The sequence below is a fragment of the Cyprinodon variegatus genome, unplaced genomic scaffold, assembly GCF_000732505.1.
Source record: "Cyprinodon variegatus isolate N-32 unplaced genomic scaffold, C_variegatus-1.0 Scaffold49, whole genome shotgun sequence".
NCBI lineage: Eukaryota > Metazoa > Chordata > Actinopteri > Cyprinodontiformes > Cyprinodontidae > Cyprinodon > Cyprinodon variegatus.
In genome coordinates, this window is record NW_015150502.1 from 1,925,521 (window position 1) to 1,951,006 (window position 25,486).

The 25,486-nt window shown below is 38.4% G+C and overlaps 2 protein-coding genes across 3 annotated transcripts in view; one reads left to right on the forward strand and one right to left on the reverse strand.

Annotated features, from left to right (window-relative positions):
• The window catches only part of LOC107082308 (rab11 family-interacting protein 1-like), a 17,710-nt gene extending 2,193 nt beyond the window's left edge, over nt 1-15,517 (forward strand). Inside the window, exons 2-6 of one of the 2 annotated variants that reach the window (XM_015370908.1) lie at nt 8,539-8,975; nt 9,114-10,011; nt 11,276-12,925; nt 13,491-13,593; nt 14,312-15,517. In XM_015370908.1, coding sequence (XP_015226394.1) covers nt 8,539-8,975; nt 9,114-10,011; nt 11,276-12,925; nt 13,491-13,593; nt 14,312-14,515 — 3,292 coding nt within the window. In that variant the 3' untranslated portion in view covers nt 14,516-15,517. The remainder of the gene's footprint in view (nt 1-8,538; nt 8,976-9,113; nt 10,012-11,275; nt 12,926-13,490; nt 13,594-14,311) is intronic. The other variant, XM_015370910.1, reaches the window with a different exon arrangement.
• Nucleotides 15,518-18,515: 2,998 nt separating this feature from the next.
• On the reverse strand, nt 18,516-25,168 carry LOC107082297 (prolactin-releasing peptide receptor-like). The gene is made up of 3 exons (XM_015370897.1): nt 25,046-25,168; nt 22,169-22,647; nt 18,516-19,655 (listed from the first exon to the last, which is right to left on the reverse strand). The coding sequence occupies exons 2-3, from the start codon at nt 22,624-22,626 to the stop codon at nt 19,019-19,021; spliced, it is 1,095 nt and encodes a 364-aa protein (XP_015226383.1). The 5' UTR covers nt 22,627-22,647; nt 25,046-25,168; the 3' UTR covers nt 18,516-19,018.
• Nucleotides 25,169-25,486: the final 318 nt, after the last annotated feature.

The following is a 25,486-nucleotide window of genomic DNA, read 5'->3' on the forward strand; positions in this document are numbered from 1 at the left end:
GTTTCCAGATGGATATGCGGAGCAAATTCATCTGGCGGAGTCAGGTTAGCTTGGCTCCAGGTACTTAGAGATTCACTTCCATACAGAAAGCCCATATTCTTACCTTCACCTACCACAGTATAGATGTCAGATTAAATAATGGTAATATCAAGGTGCTACTTTATTGTATCTCTTATACTATATCCATCGGTTGTGCTGTTCTTTTTACATCTCTTTGCGGGTGATGAAGCAGACTGAAGGTGTTTTATTGTTATCTCCATTTTATTCCCTCTTTCTTTCATCATTTCTCCTTTTTTGTTTTTTCCTTTCCTGTTATTCTTACATTGCAGTGTCCATAAAATCTGTAATACTCCCTGCATGAATTATAATAAAGCGATATATATGCTTAGATCAAGCGGAACACTATGGTGATAGCCGTACTGCTCCACTTGTGAAAGCAAAATCTGTTGGGCTCTTTTTGGCATCAAGACAATTATTCTTATTGCCAGATCACCAGACAGGACACTGTTAAAAAGAAAAATTAGAAAACTTTATTGCTTGTTTCAATATCTTTTTATTTAACCGACCAGCACCAGTGAAAGCCGTCCCTGTTTTCTCTTTTGTATAAAGGAACCTGATCTGGGTTGAACCTTAGTGGACCTGAGTTCAATAGAGGCCAGTGGTGTCTGTTTGCAAACTTGGAAAGTTTTTTTATACTCCTGGATTAATGTGTTTGATTCATAACTGATCAGAATGACTCCTCGTGATGTCCGTGAATCCTCTAGAGACCCTGAAATGTGTTTTTCATTCAAATCAGATTTGTGGAACCAGCAGCCGATTAGAGTTAAAGTCGGACTCCAGTAGCATTGCCTAGATAAGGCTTATAATCATTAAACTACGTCCAAATGTCAGCCCTTTTAGAACTGAAAGCAGCAGGGATGTATTACTGCTTTTAAAAACATAAATGTTTGATTTGTCCTTGTTTCTTACATTCCACAAAGTTGAACTTTAACAGAATATCTTATATCTGCTTCCCTGTAATTTAGAAAAAAAAACATTTAACTGCTTGGTATGCAGCCATTAAAGTTGTTTTGAATATTTGTCTGAACTCTCACTTCATAAATTGGTCTGAAGCCAACATTATGACCTTGATGACAGAGGCTTACCTAGAAATCATCCTCTCACGGTGCGGCAGATAATCTCACATGTTTGCTGGGAAATGCTTAGTCTCTGCATATTTACACACCCAGATATGCGTTACACGTATGAGGAGGGCATTTATTGTTTGACGTACTGAAGGGTGTAATACGAGTCAAAATAAAAACACTGCCTTGGTGTTGAACTGAGAGGCACACACCCTCTTTTGTGCGAAAAAATTTAAAAATGAGCGTCTTATTTTGGGCTCTGTTAACGTCACTCTTGGTTTGTTTCCTCAATTTGTCTTTATTTTTAAAGTGACCTTTGGAAAGACTGAGTGCTAGAGATTATGAGCTCTCTGTTACCACACTGAAATGACCTCATTATATGGCTTTGGCTGTCATCAAGCTTTAAGTTTTATCTAATGTTTGCTCAGTTTGTTTTTATAGTTTTGTAGCGAAGTTCAACCCTCGCTGTTTCCTCCTTTGCTTCTCCCTTCCTTAATTGCTCACTCTGACTCCTCAGGATTCAACATCCAAACTGGGATCAGATGTTCTCTTTTTCCTTGAAGTAGATGGTGTTAGATTACTATCCTGCTTCTCATTGTGGTGAGACGGTGTGTGACATTGAAACCTTTGTATGCTACCTGAAAGCGAGCTATTCTGTTGGCTTTGGAATGAGTTACCTGCTTTAATGTTTTAGGAGTCTTGATTATTTTACTTGAAAACCTGAATAATTATCCATTAGTTATATATGATGAAAGCATTACCCCACATATCTGGTTCTTATATTTTCCAACAATGATTCCCTTTGTAGGCTTTTAATGCTTGTGCTCTCTTGAAATGTCTTCAGACTTGGCCCCACTTCAGTACTGATCAGACGTCATTTTGAATGGAGTAAACTCAGACATCCAATAAATGCATCCAAACTAATAACTCTCGCCTTTTTTATTTTTCCTAAAGTGCTTTTGTTGGAAATGTGGACAACCTTGAGGTTTTACAAATTTCTTTGTGGCTTAACAAAAGAAAATCATGGCAAACCAGATTTCTCTTATTTTTACAGTGCATCTGTAGAAATAAGAGGAAAAAAATTTGAAAGTGTTTTTAATAACCTCCGGAAAGTGGCATTGGGAAACATTTGGCTTGTTTATTCATTTAGAGAATGGAAAAAAGTTGTTTAAAAAAAAAGCACTTTTCCCTGTATTTGACCAGGAAATCACCAGTAAGGGGTAACCTATGAATGGCCCCTAGCAGTGGTCAGATGCAGTTAAATAAAAGAAGTGGTGGGAAATTTTAATCAACCCAAAAACCACAGTGGTAGGCACACTTTGTTAAGCAGAACAGGCTAAAATTATTACAACCTGCTTGTTAGAGGAAGCAATACTCCTGAGATGCTACTGGATGCTTGCAAATAAAGTTAGCAGGAAAAATGATAATGGTGAGATATTGTCATATTTCCAGTGAAAAGCAGCTGTGCTTTTTTTTTTTTTAAATGATGGATGAAATAAATTGGGAGGTTATGTGTTTTACTAGGGGTGTGGGGGGAAAAAATCGTTCTGCCAATATCTTGTGATCGTGATTTGCCCGATATAATATCGATCTTTCACTTCCTAGTATCATTTTTAAGATGACAAATCATTTTTACCTAAAACAATGAATGAAAATGGACTACCTTTGCACCTCCACTCTAGCAGATAGCTCTTTGGAGCCCTTTTGCTGTGCGGCGCAGCGCCTTTATCTGTAGTTGAGGCAGTCACAGTAGAGGACTTGGACTGACTCAAACCCCAAACAACATGGATACCAAAACAACTAAATGATCAATATCTTCTGGTAAAGAAAATATCTATACATTTAATTTTGATAGCTGGGAAAAATATTGCATATGTGACCATGTATATAGTATATATATAGTATAGGGCTGAAACAATCCAATTAATCATAATCAATCGATTATTGAAATAATCGTCAACTAATTTATTAATGAGTCATTACCTGGATAGTTGAAACTCTAAAACATACCTTTAAGTGACAGAGAAACAGCTTTAAGTAGCAATTATAGCAAAATTGTAAAATAAAATAAATATTGAAACATTTAAGATATGCATAGTTTTCGTCTGTTCACACGCTCTGTCCAGCACTCCTCAAGAGGAAAATTTTTAGTTTCACCTGGTTTAATTTTGCAAAAAGCCTTTAATAAACCTTTGGCTATCAATTACTGAGAAAATGCTCAATAGATTAATCAATTTCCAAAATAATCCTTAATTGGAGTGCTAATATAGTGATATTGCGATATCGTATAGTGACACGTATCGTATAACAACACCCATGCCGATACTCACCCTTAGTTTTCACTTATGTAAGTTATTTATTTTATTGTTTTTTCTTTCTTTACTCTGGTAAATCAAAGACTAACTACTGTAGTAGTGCTTTGTCAAATTTTAGCCAGTACAGATTTTCTCCATCAGCCACTTGAGTATTGTAACTGTATTCTGAGCCCTATTTAGAGAACACGTGCCTTGATAGAACTGAAATGTGTGAAACTTAAACAGTTTAAGCCCTATTAATACAACAAAAAATTTGAAGTATCTAAAGGTTCGTGCTAAATGAGGCTGTTTGGAAAAAATCTCATGTAGTGTTTCTGTCAGCAGTTTTTAGTCATTTACTGTGAACATTTCTCTTAACGTACGATAAACCAAGTGTTTATAAGGTTGATAATCAGGGGATTCAATATATAAACTGAGTCACATTCACAGGTTATGGAGATACTTGAATTATTTTAAGATGTTACTGGTTGTTACCTTTATACAATGACTGTAACAGCGATTAAAACACACCATTAAGAAACATATTTATGTAACTAGTCAGATTTTATTTTTTTATTCTAACTTGTTGAATCAAGGTAAAATAGTTAAGGATGTTTTTCCTGGTTACCAGCGGTATATCGAGGTCAGCAGGACCTGTGGGGAAGTTGCAGGTCTTGCAGGCTCTGTTCCCTAGTGTCAGGTGTCCAGGCACCTGACACTGTTTTTGTATAAACAAAGAGCTTAGCAATTGTATTCAAAGTTTCCTATATTGACGCATAACCAAAACCAGCATATTTAACGAAACTCATTTAAAGTAGAAGACGTCTTTCTTTCCTTACCTTTTAAAATAATTTCATATAATAATGATAATAAATCTCCCACACAAAAAAATAATCATCTTAATTGATTTTAACAGTAAAAGTATGGTGTTGCTTAGATTTTTTTAAACTCGCCTATTTTTTGTGGTCTTTAATTAGACTGGTGCTGCTTAAAAAGATCCAAGTCTTCTGTTAATAATTATATGTAAAACAGAAGTTCTTTCAGCGGTTAGAGTAAACCTGTAAAGCAGGACCAGTTAGCACATAACGTCAGGGTTTAACTCTATTATATGCAAACAAAGCAGAAGTTAAAAACACCCTGACATCCTTTTTAATAACGTCGTCTTCACTCGAGGTACACTCCCTCCTGGAATTGCTTTGAACAACAGCAGCAAAACATTTCTTGACTGACTGAAAAGTGTTGTCTGCCTTTCTTCATGGTCTGACTTCATTAGTAATTGTTTGACTCAGCCCTTCTGGTTTGAGGTGGGAGGATGAAAAATGTTTGAGTTAAACTCTTTGTAGTTTTAGCTTATTACTGTACTGTACATACTGTGCAGATTCTCTCTGCACATTCAGAGGAATGTTGGGTCACTCCCACACTTGCTTCCTGACTGTTTTTTTTATTTTTCCATAACATGCTGCGGCAAGAAGAAATCACACGTGCTGCAGATCCCAAATTTGAAGATTTTTGCACAAATGTTTGTACTGGGATTTATTTAAAGCAGGTTTTTCGCTACAAAGATTAAATGGATAAGTTAAGCAAATATTAAGAAATTTGATTAAGAGATGCACTGATTCTGTCCATACTGGCAGCTTGTACTCAGTGTTATTGTATGCACATCTGACCAAGTTGACTTGCTAAACCAGAATTGACCCACCTGTAATCACTGTGTTTGTTTTGGTGAGTGTTTAAAGGGGGCTGTCCAGAACTCTCTTTCTTACCGTTGCTGACAATAAGTGGTAATGCAGTGCAACAAACAGGCTCTGGGGTGTGGGCTTAACAATGCAGTAATTGTCAGGCTTTGTTTGCACCCGTTTTAGCCCCTCCAGCAGCACGTGGAAGCTGTACTCGGATTAATGACGCCACTCTAATTGGACGGGTTTTTTCATTTCAACAAACATGACGTATTTAAAAAGAAGTTATTTTGAGTGCACCTTTGTTGTAGAGTTGTGAACAGTATATGTATTGTAGAAGTTCAGTATTTCTTAGAACCAGATCATAGGTCATTTCATGCAGATTGAACTGAATTAACTTTATGGTCACACATTTATTCCCCTGAAAGACCAAAATCGCAGTCATAACAATTAGTTTCTTTTAATAATTTTTTTATGTTAGATTATCTTTTTTTATCAAGACTTATGTTAATCAGATTTCTTAGTTTTCTATTTGTAAGAAATTGGCAAATGATTCTCTTTTCAAAGAATTTTAATGAAGTATTATGTGTTTAATTTCTGAGGTAAGAGAGTCATTAAATACTTTTTGGAATAGGACTATTTTATCAACAAATATGGAGAAAGGGCAGAACTTATTATATTTTCTGTATTTGCGTCTCATTTTCTTAGAATTTTTTTTTCTCCAATTTTGACTTTAACTGTTTACACTAGAGATGTCCCGATCCAGGTTTTTGCACTTCCGATCCGATACCGATATTGTTTTTGGACTTCCGATCCGATACCGATACTGGCAGATACCAGCCTATCCGAGCACGTATTTAAGTTTAAGTTAAAGTATTTTGCCTTAGTTGCAAGACTCATGTTGAAAAGGGTTTTAGTACTCTTGATAACATCTATCCAGCTAAATTAGGTGAGATTGAATAAAACACAATGCTTGGTAACAACAAACTTACCTGTTTATTAAGAGATAAACACAAACTGGACAAAATTATGAATAGCAATCTGAAATTGCACAGTGAACAGTAAAACCGTAAACAGTTAAAGGTGCAAGTATTACTGTAAGTTTTAATAAAAATGCAAAACAGGGAAACACTGGCACAAAATAGTAGAATGGATCGTTTCAATCGGCGAAACTGGAAAATACGGACCGGATTTTTTTTTTTTTTTAAACTGGATCGGCATTTTACATGCTTTGCCGATACGCATTTTTTTGCCAATATCGGCGTCCCGATCCTATACATGGATCGGATCGGGACAAGCCTAGTTTACACCTAAACAAAAAGTTAAATGGTGTCATAAGTCCAATATAGTTCAAATATTCCTGGTAGTAAAACAGCTCCGTTAGTTCTGCATCTGTAATATGTATTAATGATAGTTATGAAGGTCATTATTTAAATAGCCTCCATCGTATGACCTTATTTGTTTTTAGCTAAAGTATCAGTGATATTGTGTACAAAGACTAGGCGATGATGCAGAGGCGCATGTGTGGAGGGGGTTTGTGGTGCAAATAAACAACTCTTTCCAGGTTCCATAACTTGTTAAACCAGCTTAAGAGGATTGTGTTTAGTAATTTATCCTGAATCCCTGTTTCGGGTGACCTTACTGCTGTGGCATTATTGAAAGGTTTGACATACCTTCAGTTAATTTGGTTTTGTTGGTCTTTGCCCACACAAAGTTTTTCCAAATTTTGGACTGAGATCCAGCCTTTTAGGTCTCCCTTGTGTATTCTTTTCCCATTTAGTTTTTTGTCTCTTCTGAATCCTCTGGTTCTCAAACAGGTTTTCTGTCCAGTCTAGTCTAGCAAGGTGCTCCGGTCTTGTCGCAGCAAAACAAACTGAAATTCTTACCCCCACCCTCAGCAACGATAATTAGTTTGAGTTTTTTTGTGCTGATAGTTATTCTTCTGGTGTTGGTACAAAATGCTGCTTTAGTCTTATTTGTCCAGAAGGACATTTTTTCTATTGCGTCCTGCTTGTTCACAGCTAGAGTTGATAACAGATGATAAATTAACATAAAGACTTAGAAAAGCACACAGAAACACTACTGTGTAGCTGTTTTTATTGTCAGAATGCCTTTCTGTAGTAAGTGGAATGATTCATGAAAAGAACCTTGAATAATTCAGCAAAATATTATATATAACTCTAAATGTTTCAGGTTGTGAACATCAGGAAAATTGAGGTAGCTGATTGCTAAGCAAACAGACCACCTGTGAGTTGTAATGTTAGACAAAATGAGTTAGAGTCAAAATTACAATCCAACATTTACAGTACAGTTCTTTGAGTTTTCTGATCTAGAGGTAATAACATCAGTGAGCAGGAGCCGTAAAGTAGTTGTACTAAATGGTTGTGTTGATGCTATTTTTATTGTATTTATTTTATATTATTGGGGTCAGAAAGCATTTAAGCTTTTTTTGTTTTGTTTTGTTTTTATAATAATAATAATACATTTTATTTAAAAAGGCGCCTTTCTGGACACTCAAGGTCACCGTACAAAAGCATAAAAACAGTGTCAGAAAAAATAAAAATAAAAACATTTAAAAACATTACATTATTATTTTAGTTTATATATGAATGATTTCATCATTGTCCTACATCAGTGCTTATTGCTGCACAACTATGAAATTTCAAGTAAAATCATCATACACCACTTTGCCACATAATACATTTTATAATTAAGAAATAGTTTGTTTAAAAAAAAAAAATCAAACCGTGAAATAAGTTTTAAGGTTTTCATAGAACCATCTGTCATCAAAATGAGGATGGGGAACAGTATTTTTCCTTTGTTTTGTTTCTTATATTCAAACATTTACTGAGAAGTATTCAGACAAAACCTTTTTTTTGAAGGAATAAAAAACAATATCTGCTTTTATTTTAATCATATATTGGGGATCAGTTAGACTCAGTTGGCCTCAAACACTGCATCAGTCAATCTCTTAATTCTAAAGTCAAAATATTTAAAATCTAAGGAGCTGCATGTATTGGGTAGAGTTATTTAAATTTAACATAAAACCAGGTGAGGGACTTTATATATTTCATGTTGGTGTAATGCTCACACCTGATATTTCGTCTACACTTCAATTATTCTAAAATTTTATATAAAACATGTTGCACTCCGTAGATACTCCCATCCAGAAGACAGTTTTAGAAAAATGTCCAGCTTCAACGCCTGTGGTATTTTGTGCAGATCAAGTCTGTATTGACGTCTGAAGCAGTTTTACATTTAATAAATGTCTGAGATTACTGTTTAAATATTACCATTATATGAATGGAAACATTTTTTAAGGAGTAAATGCTTGATGAGGTCTGTTCGAGGCGAGTTTTTTGTGCATATTAACTTATTTTTTTTTGTGGTTAAAAAAATAAATGTCATTTGATCTTCATGTGTGACATTCTGATTTCATTTCAGCTGGTACAAGCTGGTGGACAAGTCTGGAAAGGAGGACAAGGTGCGAGGGGAGGTGCTCCTAGATATCCAGTTCATGAGAAACAACATGTCAGCCAGCATGTTTGACCTTTCGATGGAGGACAAGCCGCGCTCTCGCATCTCTAAGCTGAAGGACAAAGTCCGTGGAAAAAAGAAGGAGGGCCCCTCTGACTCGGTGTCTGCCATCGTCCCCCCTGTCAGCCAGGTGCTCACAGACAGCGAGGGGGAAGCTGATGCACAGTCGCTTAATCAGACCTCTGTTGGAAAGAAGAAACCTAAAATAAAGAATCCCTTCGCCTCTAAATCAAACTTGCAGCGTAACATCTCCCAGTCCATGTCCACACTCGGGACCCTCCCTGAAAAGAACTCGTCCCTCTCTGCCAGCCGCTCGTCTGGCCTCAATATCGATTCCTCTGAAGGTAATTCAACCTCTCCACACCCTGTTTGCACTGTTTATGTGGACATTTCTGGCTTCTGAGTGCTGTGCATTGCTATTTAAATAAGGGTGATTTCCATCTCAACAATGACATCATGCTTCCCTGTTTGTCCTCCCACAGGAAAAAAGAAATTCAAACTCCTAGGACACAAGCGAACAGGCAGCTCTGACAGCAAGGTTTCTCTGGGTGGTTTCTCTTTACTGGGCCGCTCCAAGCAGAGCAACAGTGAGCTGAACAACCTGTGCATCAACGGCAGCCATGTCTACACTGAGGAACCAGAAGCTAAAACTGGATCTACTCTCAGTCTGAACAGCTCAGGCCTAGGCTCGGTGGAGGATATCCACAAACACACATCTGATGCCTCTGCAGATACCAATAAAGGCACACAAGCACCCTTATATGGTAACACATCCACAGATAAAACTCTACAGGCGCAACAGCACCATCAAGAGGAGGAGAATAGAAGGCAGGCAGAGGAAAAGCGCATCGCAGAGGCCAAGAGGCTGGAGGAAGAGGAGAAATATAAGGTAGAGGCCAGGAGACTGCAGGAGGAAGAGCAGAGAAGACAACAGGAGGAGCAGGAGAGGAGAAGACGCTATTTGGAGGATGAAGCCAGGAGAAAAAAACAGGAAGAGGAGGAAGAGCGCAGGAGGCTGGAAGCAGCTGAAAACCAGAGGCTTGAAGAGGAACGGCGAAAAGGAGAGGAGCACAAACACCAAGAGGAGGCCTCCATGACTGAGAGGCTCACTTCTCTGTTCGGAATGATAAGAAAGAAGGAGGAAAAGAAGGACGACGTCCATCAGCAGACCAAAGAGGAGCAGCCTCCTGTCGCAGCCCCTCGCACTGAGTCAGTGTCCCACAACACAAATCCATTCCAAGACATCCCCGTCCACTCAGATCCTCCAGCTGCCACCAACCAAAGTCCGTCTGATCCCCTGAAATTCAGCCGGAACCCACAAACGCCTTCTTCCACGGTCTTCCAAAACCGCACCGCTAAAGTGTCTGCAGTCAAACCCAGGTAGGCCTGCATCTATCTCTGTAGCACTGTTTACACCAAACTGCACCACAGTTACGTAATTCTATTCGCAGCAATGTTATGACACCGAGGAGTCCTTTCCTCATGGGCTTGGTTGACTGAAATGTAAATACCTGACCACGGGTTTTTTTCTGTTTTGTTTTAACTGGAGCATTGCAGAAAGGACAAAACTGAAGCAAGATGCACAGATATGAGAAACATTGTTAGAAACAATTTCTGCTTTTCTCAACATCCTGCTTGCAAAATCCTGAAACCTGGGAACCCCCCCTGTTTATTATTAATCTGTGAATCTGTCTTTTTACTGTCTTGTATCAGCTTAACTCAGACTGCCAGCCGGTGGTTGACAGACCTGTTAAACTAGTTTTGTCTGGTCTGAGAATGTAGGCGTGGTTGGTGTTTGAAAAGATGCTGCTGAACAGGTTGTGTAGAGAACCGCGGCCATAGGCAGCCACTGAGCGATAGTGTCTCCTCTCTGTGAGGAGCTCTGGGGTGACTGAAATTGGTTTTTTAGTTGTTTTTTTCCTCTTTGCTTGTCTCTTGGTCTGAGCTGGAAGCTTTTTGATCACAATGGTAAGATGAGTTTTGTTGTTTCCTCTTTTTACAACTTTTCCTAAAGGTTTTAGAGATATGAAGTTGTAGACAGAGCAGCTAGTTGTGTCCTGTTGAAGGTCACCTTCCACATGGTTTGCTTTCTTTAAATTGTGGTGCGGTGCTGTTTTTCTTATTGTATCTAATAGGTGATGATCTCATTGTGGCGTCCAGTCATGTCAAACAGCAGCTAAAAATAGAAACGTGATAAACTTCACATGGGTGTTGGTTATTACCTTTATGGGTCCCAACTTTATTTTGTGAATACTTTTGATCAGAGATGCATTAGTCAGGGCTCCTATCAGCCAAATGGTTACAGTTATGACTGAATGTTTCCATAATTGAGATAAAACATAAAGGAAACAAGCTTTGATGAGGAAATGAAAAGGATTTCAAGAATTTCCACAAAAATGTTTCATAATCACCTGAACCTGCAGGAAGCTGATAGATGTGTCTAATGAATAAAGATTATTTCTTAGTTTGACGTATTTCAGAGGAAAGTTGGTACATCTCTAGTCTTTGCCATAGTGTTACTTTAAAATGGTCATAAAGCCATTTAGCGAAATGTGATGCCCTGGTTTAACTGGTGATGGGTTGAACGTTGAAAGAGACTTTGGTCACACTGACCTGTAGGCCTTTTTTTTTCACTCCCTGGCAGATTGCCTCAAATTTTGGAGTCTGAACCTGCTGACTACCAAAGCACCAGTCAGCCATGTCCTTCCCCAAACCAATCGGAGGCTACCCTCTCTAGCATTTCCTTGGAGTCCCCTGATACCTTCTCCAGCTTGCACTCATCCGTGGCCCCCGCTAACGCCAGACAAAGTCCGTCCGGTTCTCCGCGTGGCAGCACAGAAGATTTATCGATCGTCAATTCTGAAGGATCTTTTGACACCATGGCGGATCAGAGGAGAAGATCACCTTTACCACCTTTGTATTCTGGACACAGAACCCATTCTGGAAGAGATCAGGTTCCGGTCAGAGAGTTCAAGAACCCTGCTTATGTAGAAGATGATGATTCGCAGCAAAGAAAGGTTTCTCCACCGCTTCCAGATTATAATACACTCTTTCCTCAGAAGAGACACGGAGTGCAGGGCGAAACTCGATGGGATAACTTAGTCTCAGAGTTCAGTAAGAAGCATGGAGACTGTACACCTGAGCTTATGGGTCCTGAGATGAGTGTGGATGGACCAGTGGATCAGACGAGGTCTAGGTTTCACGAAATGCAAGAAAATCCTGATATCAGGAAACATCAGGAGACCAAACCTGTGTCAACAAAGAAATTTGCAGCCCCAGCTCCACCTCGGCATTCTGCCTCTCAAGTCCCTCCTTCAGCGGTCGAGTCCGGTCAAAGACATGGCCAGAAGGTCACGCCACACTCTCTCCTGAGGTCTCTTTCACCTACGTCTAAAACAACCACCACAGCAAGCAGCAGAACGTCAAAAGATGAAGAAAGGAAGGAGCCGCATTCCTCAGCTGCAGCCACACCTACATCCAGACCACCCAGCAGATCGGCTGCTGATACAGCTCCATTAGATGATCAAAGGAAACCACAAGTCTCCTCAAACAAGGAAGCACCGACCGCTAAACCCAGACAAAGGGTTAGTGGCACGGAGCCAGCCAAGCAGAAGGAATCTGCTGTGAAGCCAAGCGTCCAAACCTCCAGTTTAAATATGAGCAGCATGAACAAAAAGGAAAGGGAAAACTTTGCAAACTTTCTTCAGTATTCCAACTCTGAGCGCCTATCTCAAGACTCCAGAGGAAAGCTGAAGCCTGATCAAGAATCAGGAAATGTGCGGAGAGAGCAGACAGATAATTCTGATAACGGCTTTAATCAGGAGAAGCAGGCTGATACATTGGCTAATTTGAATGGCAATGATTCAGTCAAACAAGCCCAGAGCAGAAAAAAGGATGAACATTCAAACCCAGGCAGTCCTGCCTTTCAGAGGAGGAATTCATCAAGAAGAAAAATTCCCCTGCCTTCCATTCGCTCTGAGAACATTTTCACATCCCAACAAGAACCAGAATCTAAAGAGCCGACAGCCTCAACCACAACCAGTCAAGTGGTCTCTGCAAGAGGGGGCAGCAAAGCATTCGCCCCAGCGCAGCCTGAAAGTGACCTCAAACCAGAAAATGGTCTCTATGGAGAGGAGGATCCTTCTCAGTCAGCGTTTCCTTCCTCCCAGCCCCTCTCTGTTGTTCTGGAGGAACCAGGAAAACCGCTGTTGAAAGCGTGGGTGTCTCCCTCCGAAGCCCAGCCTGTCAGTACTCAGAGTAACAATGGAGGTGGGCTAGGATTGAGTCCACGCAGGTGAGATTGACCGGGCTGATTACGAGGTCTGCTTTTGTGAACTTTTGGTTCTGATTCATTCATGATCAAACTGCTTTCAGCACGGTGCTTTAACATTGGAGAAAGGAGGAGAGGTTTTTCATTTGGATCATGGGTTCAACTGTTGTCTCTGGCTTTTGGAAACTGTCCTCATTCTGATTTTTGTTTTATTTCTTTGAGTCTGGAATCACCATAAAGTTGATGGCCTTCAAGAGTCCATATTATGCTTATTTACAGGTTACAGTTTAATATGAGAATTACAGGGGGTTAGCATTTCAGTGGTTTTGTTTTTCTTTTGTGAAACATTTTTTAAGCTTATGTAAAATCTCTTTGTCCAGAAAAGTTTACTTTGCTTCAGCAGTTATGCAGCTCTTTAGCAATGTGTCCTGAAAAACAAGAACAAAGAAACCTAAAAAGCATAATATGACCTCTTTAATTTTACATTTCTTGATCTGCTTATTATGGAATGTTGACATTGTGAACACCAGCTCTGCTGTAACTCTCTATTCGGTTTAAGTTAATCTACACTTATTGTCTTCTTCAACAGGCCTCATCCAGTGAAGCCCATGAGTTCATCTGATAGCCAGTCCACCAGCTCCCCTGCTGCTAAAGAGATCAAAGTTTGGGACACTACCCCTGGGAAAATTAAGGTAAACAATGTTTTATAGACTGGAAGAAAAAAAATAAAAAATTCAGAATGAATTGTGGGATTTTACTAAAAGATTGAATGCACCATATTTTTGGTAATATCAGAGTAAAAGAGATGAATACCTTCTTGAATGAATGGTGATCCAGTCGAAACCATCCTTCTCTATCCCACTTCTGTTCCATCCAATCAGAATCTCACCAGATATAAAATCAACTCCTTAAACCTAAAGATTTAGAGAACCTTTATTGTCATTTTGTATACAGAGTGTATACAAAACAAAATTTCTATGCAAGCTTTTCAACAGTGATTGAGCAGCTTAGCAGTGAAACAAGCATTTCCATTTATAAAGTGCAGCAGTGAACAGAATGTAAACAGTGTAGGAGAAAAAAGAAAACTACTTTAAAGTCGGTACAAAAGGCATTAATATGGTGCAAAATGCAGTAGAACATTGAGTTGTGTTCTATTTAAAGGAATTATGAAAAAAACAGCCATGTTGGTAGTGCAAATATGTTTTCAAGTGTGATGCAGAATCTTAGAAAGATAGATTAGACAGTTGTAGAGTCTGATGGCAGTGGGGAAAAGCTGTTGCAGATCCTGCTGGAATAGTGTGAAGCCTCTTCCCAGAGGGCAGCCGGGAGAGCCGTTCATGGTGGGGGTGTGAGGGATCACTGGCGATGTTACTCCTTCAAATGTTCTCATTGTCCTTTTTTTTCTGTTAGCTGGAAGACTCTGTGGGAAGCGGCCCTTACAGTCAGCTGACCACAGAGGAGCTGATCAAGCTGGTGGTCAAACAGCAGACCGACCTCTCCAAGAAAGACGCCAAGATCACAGAGCTGGAGGAGTACATCGACAATCTGCTGGTCCGGGTCATAGAGGAGAAACCCACCATCCTGCAGTCTCTAACTGTTACCAAGCCAGTGTGAGCGAACAGAGAGAGGCTACTGAACTCTATCAGAAATGTATTTATACTGCTGTCATCCTACTGAGAGGTAGAAGCACTATGAATGTCTTTTTAATATATGCACTTTTATTAGCTTGAGGTGTTTAAGAAGATCTGCTGTAGTAACAAGCAGTGAAGTTTTATTATATTTGAAATTAAAGTCTTTATTTAACTCTAAGGTACAGCAGATTGATTGGGTTTGTTTTAAACCAGCCTTAATAAACTTGATGTAAAGGACAGAGCACACTATAGCTTTTTAGTTACCTCTTCTCTGATCCTTTGTCTCGACTCTACTGCTTCCTGGTGATTCATCTCATACCCATCCTTTTTCAACAGTTTCACATGTGTGTATCTTTCCTTCCACCACTGAAGTCTTAATCATTATATTCCTTTTTTTTTTAAATCCTTTTTGAAAGCTTCTGTAACCAACAGCCATCACCTTGTAGCTAACACTGTGGGATATCACACTGCCTTTCAGTCCTTTCAGAACTAATGTGCTCATTGTTGCTGCAGGGGCTGTTCAGAAAACCAGCAGCTAAAAGCAAGTAGCTACTGCACTACGTGTCTTATATAATTTTGTATTTATGCATTTAACCAAGCTATGCAAAACGGTTTGGGATGTAGAGAAGTAATTGTGCAGAATCCTGTGTTTCTATAGTTGATCAATTGTTTGGATCACTCTGATTGTCTGTTGCTACATGTATTAGATATTTACCAAAGATAATTAACAGCTAATTGTTCTAATCCAACCTAGTCTAGGTGTCAGATTAATACTAATAAAAGCCAGAAATATTTCCTTTCAATATGCAAAGAACTGTGCCTTTTTATGAGATTTTGGAGAGATTTGTTGGATAATATCTCTTCTCTTTCATCTCTAAAATGTGTTGCTTAATGAATCTAAAACATCTGTAACATTTAAACTGTTTTGGTTTTATTTGTAATAAAGACTCTAACCTTTATCTCATTACACTCATACCAATTGTGTTCCTCTTGTCTTTCTGCAAAACCATTAAACTATGACTAATCTGTTTTAAAGAAATGGTATGATGTAAACTTTGGTTTCCAGAAAGCTGTTTGTGCCATTCACATGGTAATTATATAATCTATAAATGGGTCCATGGAAACATGTTAAAAGTTCTTATATCTACCAGTTTTCAAATATATAAAAAAAAAAGAAAAAGTATTTTACTAATTGATAGTATGTGAGATTGAATGTGTAATTTAGTCTGGCCCCGATGAATGAGACATCGGAAGATTGTTGATTAGAACAACCCGTTGTCTTTCAAACCTTGTTTGAGCATATTGGCCAACGCTCTAACCAATGAGCGTTACTGACAGTGACGTAGTACAGCTTTGTCGTCACGCCCTCAAAACTCCGCCCACTTTGCATCCAGAAATTCAAAACGGATCTCTGCATTGTGATTGGCCCACCAGTTCTAGGGCCTGGGTCATTGATCGAGGCTAGACCACTCGCAGGCAAAAATTATTTTGGCTGCTGGCGGATGGGGCTAGTCTGTGGGGGTGGGTTTCAAATTCTCATCCTCAGGATTCAAAGCCCTGCAGTGTGTCCTAACCACTAGGCCACCCCCCCGTTAAAAAATTATCTGAAGTTGAAAATAAGTAACAATAGTCTTAAGAATGGAACAACAGGGATTGCAGAAAGAAATGGCTCCTGTATAGGGTTTACTTTATAAAAGTGCTCATTTTAAAAAAGAAGCCTATATGTGTTTAAAATGTCATATTTGGACCAAGCAGAAATTTATTTATTTCTTTAACACACTTTTGGCACAATAAAAGTATATAAATCCTTGATGTACAATTTTCTTAAAGCATCTTTGTGAAACACGCCAGTGGACAGTTTATTGTAAACAACTGACAGGAAAAATGAAGGAATTTCTGCATTGTTCCCATTTAACTCGTAGGGTAAGAAGCCTTCTGATGTTCAAGTTAAATATTACCCAGTATTTGAAGCACCCAAACATGCCCGGACCAGTGTTGAAATTTTTATCCTTGAAACCATTTCTTAAATCAGCCAAACTCACTTTATATTGGTAACCTATACACAGAATGACATGGTCATTTTTTTTCCATTTGGTCAGCTCTTGTGTGAATGGTTATGGAAATTTTGATGTAAGAGCATTTTCAATTCACAGCAATGCCTCCTGCAGACCTACTTTATTACCTGCATCTTTTGCCACAATTAAAATTCAGTACCAGTTCGACCATCATGTTTGCAACAGCCAGAACCGACTCCATCATTCCAATGATCACCAATGGGTAGAAAATATTCCCTCTTCTTTGCAGTCAGAAAAAATACGTTTATGGAAAAGCAGTAGTATGAGTTTAGCCAGTCAAGGCATAATTTTCTTTCTAGAAAATGCAGGATGCATAAAAAGCTACAATTTCCAAACAGGAGCATTACAGTTGATCACAGTTTTCTTTAGGTTTGCCATTCATGGTAAAGCCACGTGGTATTAAACTTTATTACAACACAAATGCTTCTGAATCAACTTTTAAATGTCATGAGTGACTCTTCTGCCATAATGACGACTAATACTTGTTGTTTAGCTTGACTCACTGACTCACATGTTTTCACCAAAATAGATTTATGCATCCATCCATCTACTGCTGCTTGTCCATCACAGTCACTGCCTGCAGCTCGTCACCAGCAGTGATGGTTCCAGAAAGAGTTCATGGGGGTGGCCAAGCAGGGACCGATATGCATTGATAGGTGCTAAAAACTGTTAGGGGCCAAAAACATATTACTGTCACTCTATGCTGATCACAATGAAGTAACAGGAAAATGAATGTGCAAAATATCTATATTTTCTGAATCTATATTTTCCCACAGGTTGGATCCTTTCACAGTGACAAACTGGAATTCACTGAGAGCGACCTCTTCTTTCAGAAATGTTATATAACTACAGTCTACACAGGTGCTGTATTGTACACCCCTTTGACCATGAAAGTGCTTGATTTAAATAATTTGGATGGAAATTCAGAAATTTCTTCACCTACATTTGAACTATATTTTAAAAGGATAAGAAATATTGTCCCAGTTGCAGGCTCTAAAGTGGCAAAAAGGGGATGATCTACACAGTTGAGTGGGGATTAGGGGGATGGCATCCCCCTTCTTAAAAAAAAAATCTTAAAAATCATCCCCCCATACCATCCCCAGTGACATTTTACTACTGAATATGTAAAATTTCTACCTACTATATATTTATAGTAATGGCAATGATATTTCCCTCCAACATTTGGTGGGCTGTGGGCTTACGAGTAGCCTGAGCAAAATAAATAAAATCAAAGAAGTGGCCTACTATTACTATGAAGCTGATCCCAGTGGGAAATTTCTCCCCTGCATTTGTCCCTAAGGGGCAGTGATAGCCATGGCAGTCCAGGGAATGACTGCAGTACTACTGTAAGATGCCTTGGTCAAGGTCAATGACCAGCGTACCTGACAAGGAACAACCATACCATGCATGTTGCTTTAGGTTAATAGACTATATTAATTAGGCTATATATGCTTCCTAAAAAGAAAACACCAACTAGACTATTAGTTCTAGCCAGATATACATGTTCATGCCTGCAACACTTACTTTGGGGAGTTCTCCAAAGTCTCCCACTAGTGTTGAGAAATAAACATCTGTAGTGGTACTACCAGCAGCTTTAATCAGCTTTTATTCATTATGCTTCAATGGGGCTAAGCTAAACTACCCCAGAGCTCATGCCCACATTTAGCCCTGTGGAAAACAAACAACCATACTGGTTTTTATCTTGAACAACCCTCTTGGTAACCTGTAATAGGCAATGCAGTTTTTGAAACACCTGAAACACAATCATGTTCTGTTCTCATTTCATCTATGTTTGCTATATTTATTTTTTTTTTTTTTTAAGAGACTGACTTGGGTTTGCATAATAATCGAAAAATAATCAAACTTTGTACTCACAAATGTGTTTTTAACAAATCTATTCAATTTATGACTTTCAGCTTTACTGTAGTAGAATAATTGTAGTTGAATTCAATAAAATTCAAGTAGTCTGCATTTTATTCCAGCTGACTTTGCCTTTAGTTTCACAGCTCAAACACAGATGAGACTTGATGATTATGTCTGAACTGAAACTAGCCTTAAGTAATAGATGAAAAATACATTACAGTAAATGATGTACCCTAAGTGACTTCACTGTGCATTAGTGGCTCATCTTTCCACACTGTTAACAACACCTCGAGACACCTTTATGTAGTAAAGGCTTATTGAACAGAGTAAGAAGACATTAGAATAGGAAATCTTGTAGACTTTTATCTAAAAATAAACACTGACATCCTGACATTTTCATTTAAAGTCATTGAAGAATGGTTAACAATAGGACAATATACATTTTCAAATGAAATGGGTTGACTAAGTGGGAGTTCCTTTTTATACTTGCAGAGCTGTACCTTAATGGAATCACAAGATTGTCAGGATAAGCATGAAGCACAAGAGACTCACAAAACCACACTGGCTGTGGCACAATTGTTAGCAGAGATGCCAATGCGGCGGCGACATGTGAACATTTTGCGAAGCTCAGCGCGAAAGCGATCATGGAGCCATGCGTAAAGGAAAGGGTTACAACAGGACGAGCTCATTGCACACAGATGACAGAGCAGCTGGATGAGCAGGAAGTAGTGCTTATCGATAAGACCAATGTCAATGTCACGCAGAACGTTGAACACACTAATGGGCATCCAGCAGATGCCAAAAGCTGCAACCACTAGACTGACGAGGCGAAAGGTTTTGCGCTTGCGAAGGCGCTGGGCCTCTGCCTGGCTTTCGGTGTGGTGGCCCGGCACGACACAGTTCCTCAGTTTGACTGAGATACACAGGTAGGAGATGCAGAGCGCCGATAGAGGCAGGACGTAGGTAATGAGGAGAGTGCCGTAGGCGTAAGCCAACCGCTCTCTCTCCTGACCCATCCAGAACTCCTCACAGATGGTGAAACCCTCGTTTTTAAACTCCACGTGGTATGTGTGAGCCACAGCGGGAGCCACCAAACCACAGGAGAGCAGCCAGATCCCAGACAGAAGGTAGGTGCACGCCAACACTGAGATTCGCTTCTTCAGTGGATGAACTGTAGCATAATATCTGGGAGGAAACACAGAGAAAGAGTTACAAAAGATGGATGGAAACTGATGGGAAAATGTCACACATGACTCATTGCAGGGGTGGAAGATGAACAACCCCAGTGAAAGCTTGCCATCAGGAATGGAAGCATAGATTACTGTATGCTCCTATGAGTACTGCAAATTACACCTGCTCAGAAATGACTTCCAACTAGAATGAACTAGTCGGATGCAAAATGGGCTCTTTTCAGCCAGGAAAATTGGATTTGTACCTTGGCTTCAAAATATCCAGTCTGATTCTGCAATGCACTGTAGCCAAGGTCAGACACAGCAGATTTTGTGCAACATGGCAACAGAGAAGACTTGACACTTTCTGCCAAATTTTCCTTTCACTCTCCTCCTTCATTTAAATTAACCAAACAGATAAGGTTAATGGACAATATGTCTTCAGTGCTTAAGAATACTGAGAGAAAGAAGTGAGGATACACTTTTATGAAGACATACGATGAGCAGGAAATCTTCACTGAAAGGCCTGCTGTGCATACAAAAAGGAGCCTTAGGATTTATTATCCTCATGCATTTGCATTTGCAAGGATAGAAAGAGGAGGACACATGTCCTTAAAAGGCTTTGTAAATAAAAATGTATCTTCAAATCAGTGTGTCATACAAACAGATTGACAACACTGTATTTTCACATTTTGTCACATTTATCACCTCAAACTTCAATGTATTTTAATGAGATTTAATGTGATAAACCAACACAAAATATGGCGTGATTTGGAGGGTGAAGAAAATTATACAAAATCTCCCTCTTTCTTTTTAAATTTCAAATGTTAGGCATGCTTTTTTGCATTCATTTTATTAATATTTCAGCCCCCTTTCCGTCCATGCTTGGTACAGAAGAAGTAGCTATTGCAGCTGAAGGTTGTTTGGTGTACATCTCTAAGCTTTGAGCTTCTGCAAATATGTACTTTGAAAAATATTTCAAGTTCAATCAAGGTGGGTGGAGAGCTTTGACAGCAGATCATTTTAGGTCTAGATTTTGTCTTTCTAACATAAACCCTCTTTTATCTGAACTGTTGGTTTATAGTCCTGGCTGTAGGTTTAGGTTTGTTGGATGAACATTCACCAAAGTCATAAATGCTTAACTTGTCTACCAGAATTTCAATTTTTCTTCAAATAAAGTTGTCATTAACTCAGAGAAAGAGAAACCCCACTGCATGGTGCTGCCACCACCAAGTTTCAATTCTGGAATATTGGATTCTGGGTGAGATGCAGTTCAAATATTTCATTTTGGTTGTATGAAATCTAAAAAAGGAGTTTTATGAACTTCTTTTCAGACAGCATGTGTTTGGCTGCTCTTCTCTTAAGACCAAAGTTTTGTAGTCCACATCTAATAGCTGCCCTGCTGACAGGTAATATATATTCTCCGAAGTTAACGTGGGCCTGTTGAAGCTCCTCTGATTAATGCTCTCATTACTCAGCCCCTTAGGAAGACGGCTATTTCTAAGTAAGTCTGCATTTCTGCCATACTCCTTCCACGTTCAGAGAATGGATCTGTGAGATGTTCCAACCTTACATTAGCCATTATCATTAACTACCTGCTGTTTGCTTGATCTTCAAAGTTTGTTACAGTTTTCTCTAACCTTTACAGAACAGCTCCATTTATACTGACTTTAAATTAGACATGGATGGCATGGATTATATTTAATGGGTTTTATTAATTTTATTTAGGGGGTATAGGAATAAAGTAGTCTAAATGCAGCGGCTCATAAATAAATGAATAAATTATTATTATTTTTTTTTAGTTACTTTGGGTTTATTGGTTACATTATTACATTGCTGCTTTTGGTTAAAAAACTACAAAATATAAACATGTTTAACCCTTTATAAGGAACTCAGTGAAATACTTTGACATTTAAAAATCCAGGTCAACAGTGTCATTAGAGGAAAGAACAAGACATTATTATCTCTGTTAGATTAAAAAAAATGGTAAAAACACGGTCATTGTATTTACCATATACATTACCTTGCCCTAATATGGTCAAAATTATTTGTAAACCTTCAAATTTTTCGAAAACTATTAAAAAAACAAAAGTTCTTTGTTACATCACCCTCAGAACATTGACGCTGATACAAGAACTTTAATTTTTAACTTAACTTAATAACTTTTTAATTATTCTTTTCAACTCTTTAGCTTGGATTTTTTATTTTTTTACTTAGCTTATCAAGTTCTTCAGTATTTTATTTCTTTCATTTAAATTACAGTAGGCAACATTAGATCACTTGGGGTTTTCTATGAAGCAGCTGAGGTGGACCCTGCAGAACAAATCTAACCTCACCTTTTTCCCTTGTTTGCTATAAAATGGTTTAAATATAAGTCTATCTAAACGGTAACTTAAACAATAAAGGTATAAGAGAAATTGAAACTTTGTAAATGCTTCTTCATGCTAATAATATTTTCCATTTAAGATTTCCACACACTAACTACAGATTGAAATACTTTTCCATATTCCCCCAATCTTTGGAACTTACCTGTCCACACCAATGGCAGTGAGTGTGAACACTGACACGTAAACAGTCACCGGCTGGATGAGGTACACCAAGTAGCACATAAATCGGCCAAACACCCAGCCGTGGGGGCTGAAAGCATAGGCCAGAGTGAAGGGGACGCAAGTAGCACACATCAGCATGTCAGAGAAAGCCAAATTTCCAATAAAGAAGTTGGTGACGTTGTGCATCTTGCGGGTGCGGCAAATCACATAGAGGAGCAGGTAGTTGCCAAAGACACCAACGATGGCCACTAGAGTGTAGCAGGGTATGATGAGCAGCTTGAATGACTGCAGTAGCTCCACACCAGCAAACTGAGGGATGCGCTTGGACGAGCTGTTTTGCAGCACCACCTCAAACACTGGACCCGTGTCGTTCCCATCATCCTGCTGCATATATGAAGTGGTGAGCTCTGGTGTCCAGCTGCTGCCTGTGTCCTCCATCCAGAAAAGGACAAGGTGGACCTACAGTATAGGAAGGAAATCATTTTCACTTTCATATAAATTGTGTTTTCAGACAATTTGCACTGTAGATTTTTTAATGAGTCTGATCTTCTGACCAAGACACACAAAAGAAGCAAATAATAATAAAAAAAAAAACAGTTACCTATTTCTCTCTGAGCCTGATTATTCTTTAAAATGTATTGCCTGTAAATGAAATAGAAATGAATGCCAGCCATGTGAAGGAAGCATTGATTTTACTACAGGTGGCTGATGGTGCTAACGTTGGAATCTGATTTAAAATAAATTAGTAACTTCATGTTTTACAAACTATTTAGTGGTGTCTGTAATGCATTTGATCAATGCTGATGCAATATATTACACAGACCAGTGATTCTTTAAAACACAATTTGAGATTTATTTAACCTTAACATAACAACAATCTTGTAATTGTACAAAATTATGAACTTTAAGACTTCCACCTTTTTCCAAAAAGGATGAATATAGTATTATTTAATATATTTCACTAAATATTAGATTAATTTAATGTTATTTATTGCTTAATGCTTCCACAAGAGTTTTTTTCTCTCTCAGCTTTTCTGATTAAAGCTGCTTTTGTTGTACTGTATGCATTTGGAATGTGTTGTCACAATCTCCAGGCACTGCAGTTTAGATTTTTGTGTTTTCATAATTTTCCTTCTTGTTTTTCCATCAGTTGGAAGCTCTTACTGTGTCCTGCTAAATTCTTTATTTATATCTGTATGTTGTTTTTATTGCATTAGTATTTTATTTCTTGATTCCCTTGTTATCTTCCTCCTTTGATTGATAATTTTCTGTGTCCCAGCTCAGCTCCATCTATGTTAATTAGTCTTCTGACCCAGCTTCTCCACTTTCCATTCTGGCACAACTGGGTTGTTTGTCATTTCTCCGCTTCTGGCTCTCTATTTATGCAGGTATATACTGAAAATGTCATTGTTCATCACAAGATTCTTCCATTAGTATTTTGACTTCATGTTCCCTATAGATCTGTTACCTTGTCTGTTCCATGCGTCTTTCTTAAATCCTGTTTCACGACCTGATTCTCTCTCTGCAAGACTGACTTATTAGCTAACACTGCTTTTGTGTCCTTCCACAAACTGACCATGACATTGGGGTGTCGAAGATTGTCTATTTCCTTTTGCCTTTTTCACTCAGTATCTCTGGCTTTCCTTGAGAAATTAGAATTCATTGGTAAATCGTGATGAATCAAAGTAATTTGAAAAAGTCTGTCACAAACATTTGCTACTAGGTTTAAAAACTCTGCAGGTTAGAAACAGATGCAGTGTAATTCTGACATGAAGTATACTATATGCAGTATGTATTCCTGAACAGACCTTCAATTCAAAGATGGAATAATAACTCTGCTACATGACTCACCTGCTGTGGACAAACGACTATCCATACTGCAATGTTGATGTGCACAACACCAGAGCTGGTGGCTCTTGAAGCACTATATTTAGCTCATGTAAGGATATTTGAAGGATGTGCACACAAAAGCACATGGTTTGGGATGGTGAGAGTGGGATATGGAAATTATTCCGGTGGGATGCAGCTCTATGAGGAAAAACATGATATAGGAAAACTATACTTTTCCAAAATTTCAAGAGATTTTGATTTAAAGAATATAAAGTTGATTTGCTGATGAAATGTAAAATGAACAAATCTCTGTTGGGTTACAGGAAAGTGTCTGCATGCAAACAATTCAAAATTTTCTATGTGCATTTTACAAAAAATTAAAGAAATAATAATAAAACCTATAACTGAATTTAATTGAATTGAGAATACAAGGCATTTAACAAGTGAGCATTTTTTCCCCCCAAGTAATCATTTGAATATATAGGCTACTATGTTTCTTTTTATTTCTAACTGTTCAGATTTGATTCCAGTTTGCAAGAATGCGGAGGCTGCAGCAGATTGTGCGCTCAGTTGATGCCACAATATCAGATGGAGGTGATGTCCCTCCATTGTGCAGAAAGCAAAGGAAGAAAATCTATTTATTTCTCAACATGTATAAAAAACAACAAACCGAATGATACAGAAAATTAACTGCACTTTGAATTAAATAAACTCCTTTCGGCTAAAAAGTTTTTTTTAATGATTTTTATACTGTGTAATTATATTTGATTGAATACCTTAATTTACACATAAAATGAAATGCAGTTAGAATTTACCATCTCTTAAATAATAAGATATCTAAACAGATGTTTTGCGCCAAGGATTAAAAAAACGGATCCGTGAATAACTTTAAATTATATATATATATATAAAAAAAAATAGGAGTATTTTTTTTTAAGTTGTACTCATCATATCCCTGGTTTAATTCCCTAAGGCTGTAAATAAAAAAAAAAACAAACAATTGCGCGTTTCGGTGTAAGCCACTCACCTTGGGCTGGATTCAGATTTTGTTCGCAGGACTCTGGGAGAGCCTCAGTGCGCCTCCTCCAAGCAGCTGCGCTGTGCGCTCCTCTCATAGATGAAGGCTTCTGACTATCTGCGCAGCAGCAAAAGCAAATGATGCTCTCCTAACTCTTTTCATTTGCTCACGCATCTGTGAGCTTTTATAGCTCCTGTGCCGGACTCAGATAAGCGAGCATGTTTGAACATGTGTAGGAAAATCAACAGGTCCGCCTGACGGAGATGACTCTCCTTAAATAGTCGCTTTGAATTTGACTGACAGCTCGGTTGACTGAAGGTCTTGTCTGATGAAGCCAACCAAACCAAAAAGCTCCCAGATCCCCACTGACAGAAAGGTTGCATTAAATAATTTCCCCTTTTCTTATAATAAGCCCCACTTCGGGATTTGGTAAGATTTCACACTTGGCCA